Source organism: Scardinius erythrophthalmus, assembly GCF_964197995.2.
Source record: "Scardinius erythrophthalmus genome assembly, chromosome: 23".
Lineage (NCBI taxonomy): Eukaryota > Metazoa > Chordata > Actinopteri > Cypriniformes > Leuciscidae > Scardinius > Scardinius erythrophthalmus.
The window spans coordinates 29,833,943-29,840,365 of NC_138243.1; the positions used below are offsets into that span (position 1 = coordinate 29,833,943).

Sequence of the window (6,423 nt, forward strand, 5' to 3'; positions counted from 1 at the left end):
CAAGAGCGATGCCATTATAGAGCCCTAGAGAGAAGCAAGACTTTATCCCCAAAGTGCCACTGTTTTGTTTTTCGGGTTTTCCACATCAGGCCGACGACACCAGACCCTGCTGTTCATACTCGGGTGTTGACGGGCTGGTGAACCCATGAGGCCTGCGCTCACTAAAAAAAAAAACTGTGGTTGCACACATATCGTGGAAAAAAACAAACGTGGAGAGCAAAAATAAACAGTCACATGATGTTTTTGTAACAAAGGCCTAATTTCCTGAGTGCCAAAAGCTAATATACACTCACAGTGAGCTGTAACGCAACCAAAAAATAACCTTTATCTCTATACCAAATCTCAGATGGATCTGAGATTCATCTTTATGAATCGTTAAAATACTGGCGTCCGGGAGACTGTAGTGCACACTGCGACTTTTTTAAATGCTATGAATAAACAGTGCTCATAAACGGCTGTTTAGATGCTATTCTCAATGGAAATGAGTAGAGGTTTGGACCCGGAGACAGTATTCCTTGCGTCACGACTTAACAAGCGGATAGTGACCTTTATGGAGACTCTAATAGGCAAGAATGGACATCATCATATTAGGGTAAACCTCTATAGAGGTGAACATAAACTACAACAATATTCTAGCAAATGGGCATTTCTATCACTTTACAAAAGAGGGAAAAAAAATATACTGAGAGACGAAAAGTCAAATTTGCTGTCTCTCCTTCCATTGTACACAGCAGCATTAACTAGTTTTCTGGCATTTAAAACTAAGGCAAGAAAAAGCCCAGTATAATCTCATAAATGAACATTATTTTTTTGAACAAAACCACTTGGCTTACCATCAGCACCTTTGCTCTTACTACACTGACACGCAGTGATATTTAGTTAAAGATTAAGACAAATCTACAGGCAAATACTGTGTGTGGAACCTCAATGTTTTGATGTGTAAAACAGGCTTGACCTACCAACTACTTTTAGTGGCATGATACACAAATACACATACAGTAGTGGCCAAAAGTGATGTTCAGAGGGGATATCTGTGGTTAATGACCCTATACAAGTTCGACTAAACCATAAAAATATGAGGAGAATATTCTAGATTTCTGTAAATATGATGTAAGAACATAACTAAAGTATTAAGGTTAAGGTATTTATCTGACAAAATCATTTGTCAAAAAAAAGGCAAACTAGAGGCTACAGGCTTTATTTTACTATGCAAAAAAAAAAAAGCATAGAAAACCAAAAAGCTCATATTGACTTCAACATAATAAGTTATTAATATTTAGTTGGCTCTCTCTTGTTTTTGCATGTGTTCATAATTTATTTGTATGACAACCTGTCAAAAATGGCACAATTTGTCATGTTTCATTGTGTTATAATCACAAATAAAACAATTGACTCCAAGCACAACTATGCAATTACAAAATCTTAAACTATTTTGGATAATATTTGAATGTCAATTTTCCTAGGCCGGACATCACCGTTGACCACTAACTGCTCAGTTTCCTTCTGCAAACCATTTTTCCCCCGACTCACCATATCCAGGAATGCCTTCGGAACGGGAAATTGTTGACGTGCATCATTTTTTTCTCCCTTCCTGTGTTACTGCGGCCAGTCTTCATTTACGCGAAGGTGTGGTTCGGGTTGGCTCCTCTCGCTCTCAGAAATAAATAACTCTTATGCCGGCCTTGGGATAGCCATTATACACCCTGCTTACATGTCTCCACTGAAACGTGCTCCAAGCAACTCAAAGACAAGAAGAAATCCACCTGGAGCAACGGAGATTACATCTTCTTACTGTGTGCTATTCCATAGAAGAGTCCTGAGAAGACACTCCATCCATTTAAAAACGTCGACAAGTGTGCGTAAATCAAATTTTAAGGCAACAAAACGGCAAGCATATTACACAGAAACACAGTCTGGATGGTTAAGTGGTTGTTCCATAGTAGTAGAGCAAAAATAACAAACAAAGAGCAGAACGAGGGTCTTTCCGCTGCCGTTTGTGTGGGATTTGAAACTCACTGTGGTACATCCTCATTGTGAATCCTCCACATTAATAACTGTTTGAGGAAAATGCTTCATTTGGCCATCGGAGATGCTTCCCCATTGAAACCCGGAGATGCATGCCGTCCCTTCTCCGAGATATTCCTGGTGCAAACAGCCCAGATGCCATGGAGAGACGGATGACGGGTCCGATTCGTTCCGATTGGGCTTTGTTGTCCTCAGTAAGCCCTGGAAATGTTGGTTCACCCCCCCAAAAAAACGAGTAAGAGCTCCGCTCCTTTCAAACACCTCTATTGATCCTCTCAGCTGTGATTAATTCAGTGGTGTTTGCTGAAGGAATGGGTGGAGTAGCCGTGGAGGATGAGATGGAGAGGAGAAAACACACCGAGTGTCACCTCAGGGTTGTCTGCATTCCTGTGTGTTCCCGTCTCAGCCGTCTGATCCCGACTCTCTCATCAGATTTGGCAGGCGTTGACAAGGTGCCGAAAGAAGCAAATTAAAACAGTGAAAGCAGAACGTGTGCTAAACCTCTCGACAATCACGCTAGCTTTACTCTTCTCTTTCTCTCTCCGTCTCTCTCACTCACTCAGTTTCCCGGTTCTTCTCGCTCTCTGTCGCTCTGCTGCAGCGCCGGCTCTGGGCTGTACAGGGTGTGTGTGTGTGTGTGTGTTTGGGGAAAGACTGTGACTCGCTGTCTGTGTGTGAGCGTCAAGGGGCCCTACGAGGGAAACTCTGACCGGCCGACGACGCACAGCGCTAAATAAAGCACACGCCTGACAGCTGGAAGAGCCTGTTTCTGCAGCACGGAATTAAAGCGGATGATAATATCTCAAAGGTCAGGAGCAATGACAATGATAATGACTGTGAGACAATATAGTCCTACAAAACTCACTGCTTAGGCTATAAGGTACGAGAACAAAACACCATGTTTGAATTAGAAATGCCTCATGGGAAAGAAAAATCATAACCTTTTATATCTCTAGAGTTTCTCCTCGATGGAACTGATCCTGCAAATCCTGAGGAAAAGGATCTCTTGTTTCTCCTATAAAGAGATCTTGATAATCATGTCAGGTTCAGACCTCAAATATTTCAATTTCAGCCAAGATCAAATTATATGAGCTGCTATAAACATTTTCATTCAACCTCTAAAGTACTCCTTCTGTATGTCAACAGCTGATTCATTTAAGTCTGTTTTAGGAGAAACACCGAGCATAAATTGTGTCGTCGCTCATGACCCTCAGGGTTCCCCAAACGTTTCTGGCTGATGCCATTTTAGGACAAAGAGAAAATTGCGAACAGACAACTTTGCAGTGATGCCTGTCTTAAAGAATTACGCATCTTGTCCGACTACATACCTTCAATTTTGCTTCTCGTTCAATTTTCCCCTTCGAATAACCAGGGGGGAAAAAATCCAGACAGATCATTCCCTGTGACATCATTCAATTTCACCTCTAAATCTGACTGATGTTTTTATGCAGGTCCTAACACAGCGTAATACCCGCACATAAATCAAATATATCATTCAGGATCAAGATGCCATTACAAAATAGTTAATGAGAGAGTGTTTTAAATGCGTCTAACATGATTTATGTCTTGGTTTGTTCAGGTGTGTTGAGTACAAATGCACATCTAAATCAGGTGCAAAAAAACAGAGTTTGAGTTAATAAACAGACTTTGACATTAGAGCTGCATGATTCTTCATAAATTGCGAATCATGATTTTTCTCAAACAAATATTACTGAGTGAATGATTCAATAACTCATTCATAAACACTTCACTTGTTTCATTACTGGATGAATCAGCATTTTCGAGTGAATCTCTTGAATGAATGATTCAATGACACATACATTTTTAACAGTCCCTTGTCGCCACCTACTGGTGTAACGAGGAAATTGATAAAATAAATATTATTTGAAGCACCAAGTTACTTTCAAAAGATGATTTGTTCTATTATGATCGCAAAAGACATCAGTGTTTATAAGAACTATAAACTTGTATGCCAGTACTTCTGTGATAATCTGAATATTTGTAACAGAAATAATGATACTGTGTGATTGAAAAGACTGTTTGTGAAGCTGTTTAATACCTATACCCTGTAAACAATTGCCATCTTTAAACGTTGAAATATGGTTGAAAATAAGTCGGTCCGCCTTGAACTGGTTTACGATGTGATTTCAACTAAGTAGTTTTGGCCCGGACTGTTTGACTACGCAACTGATCATCTAAGATACCACATGTTTTCAACTGATAATCTAAGACAGGATAAGTCTGTTATACATGCTAAAATAACGGAGAAAAACAAACTACCAAACCATGTTCATTATCATCTCAAATAAATTGAAAGAGTTTTACATATTCCATTAAGACGCTGAAGATCGACTTGTTTTCAATGTTGAAAAGTCGTAATAAGACGTTGAAGATTTACGTCTATTCAACGTCTAATAGACGACTTTTTGCTTGCTGGGTATACATGATAAGGTCTCTCTCTATATCAGTGGCAGCGCAAACACTGATCTGAATGTTCTGGTATGATTTTGTTTTAATAGACACAGGCGAATCGTTGTCTTTAGGAATAAGATCGCTTAGGTGTTTAAATAAAGATTGCGATCTTTTAACGATTAATCGTGCAGCTCTAAGTTCAACAGAAAACAGGGCACTGATAAAAATAAATCCAGAACCATGGCCTCTTCATAATGTACTTATCAATAAAAGAAAAAAGTGAAACCTAAATAAAAAAATAATAATGAAGAAACCACATTTTCAGCACAGCAAATGGATGGATGGATGGATAGATGGATGGATAGATACAACATGACAGTTTTCTTTGAGCACCAATTCAGTCATCAACATCTCTCTTCACGAATATTCACTTGAGCTGAGATTTGTTACATAAGCTGCGTTCGCTTCAGCGTGGCCTTATATTACACACAGCAGAGGCTCAGTATTTACTTATTAAAACCTCTGTGTAGCTCAGCGCTGGGCATAAATGTCACTTTGTGTTTTGTGCAGTCAAGCGAGAGCCTGATGCCCACAGTCACTTCAGATCAATGTGAACATGCAAACGGCACAGAGGCGCCCGGAGAGCCGCAGTGACCCCGTCTTACCAACACACAGAGAAGCTTTCCTTCATCTCTCATGCTAACCCGTCTCCAGGAACAGAGCCACAGGCTAATACCTGCTTATGCTAAGAAACTTATCTTGTACTGTACTTAACTGTAGCTTGAAGTCATTAAACTACAGTCAAGCTAGCTAATATAAAAAGTGGTTAGCTCCACTACAACTTACAAAAATCATCTTTCTTTAGTGTGTAATGTTGCTGTTTGAGAATGAAAAAGCTCTGCAAAGTTATTCTATAGATCAGTGTTTCTGATCTCCTGAAACGCCTCCATTTTAGTCTTGAGTTTCTTCCGGGAACGAACACGTCACAATATTCCTCATTTAAATAATTAATATGCAGAATAAAGGGGCGGGGCCTGGTTGAGTTAGTTAGTAGTGTGTTAAACTGGTGGTTATGGTAAGGGGCGGGACATTTCCCAAACACACTCGAAGCGCTTGACCAATCACAACACACTGCTCCAGCCGACCAATCAGAGCACAGTGTGCTTTTCAGAAGGAGGGGCTTCATAGAGACAGGAACTAAACAGAGCGTTACTGACAGACTGGGAAGAGAGGAGCCGCAACAATGGAGAATATGAGGAAAATAATCAACATTCAAGCAGGAAAACATGTTCTAGTAGAGCCCAGAAACAACATCAAGACTTTGTAAATGGATATATAGGTCCTCTTTAAAACTATTTAAGGGAACTAATCATTTATATAAAAACAAAAAAAGAGGATTTCAAAAGAATTGGTTCATAGAAGTGAGTTTTCTGAACAAACAAATCTGCTTAAATGAATCAAAACTTGTCCAATTTCTATTTCAGTGCATGCCTAATTTGGCTAAATATTTGTTCACAGGAAATACTTGACGAATTGCTAAAATGTGCGTTTTTAAGTTGAGGAACTGCATGTGTCCTCGGGTGAAACTTGTAATAGACATTATCCACCTCTCCTGTCCTTCCTCAGGGCCCTGAGAACAATCCTCCTGGGCTGAAGGACTGAAGATAAAGATGAACATATTTCCTCTCGAAGGCCCTCGTGGCTCTATCTCCTGCTGTAGTACGTCTACAATCTGCCGCCCTCAGTCGGGCCTCTGCCTGCAGGAACACGAGCTGATAACACAACCACACACAAGCACACACACACACAGACCCATCAGCTAAACTACTCACATTTCCTCTCTGACTCTCTAAGGGAGCGACTTGCAGCTTTCATAGAGTGTGGAACATACACTAAAAGTTTGGGGTCGGTAGGATTTGTAAAAAAGGTTTTGACTCGTATGCTCACCAATGATGCATTTATTCGATAAAAATACAGTAAAAACAG

The 6,423-nt window shown here is 40.0% G+C and overlaps 1 protein-coding gene across 2 annotated transcripts in view; it reads right to left on the minus strand.

Moving 5' to 3' along the window:
* The window catches only part of LOC308684121 (3',5'-cyclic-AMP phosphodiesterase 4D-like), an 85,411-nt gene extending 82,755 nt beyond the window's left edge, over positions 1 to 2,656 (minus strand). For both annotated transcript variants that reach the window (XM_081355190.1, XM_081355191.1), the window contains exon 1: positions 1,531 to 2,656. In XM_081355190.1, the coding sequence (XP_081211316.1) occupies positions 1,531 to 1,616 (86 nt within the window). In that variant the 5' untranslated portion in view covers positions 1,617 to 2,656. The remainder of the gene's footprint in view (positions 1 to 1,530) is intronic.
* Positions 2,657 to 6,423: the final 3,767 nt, after the last annotated feature.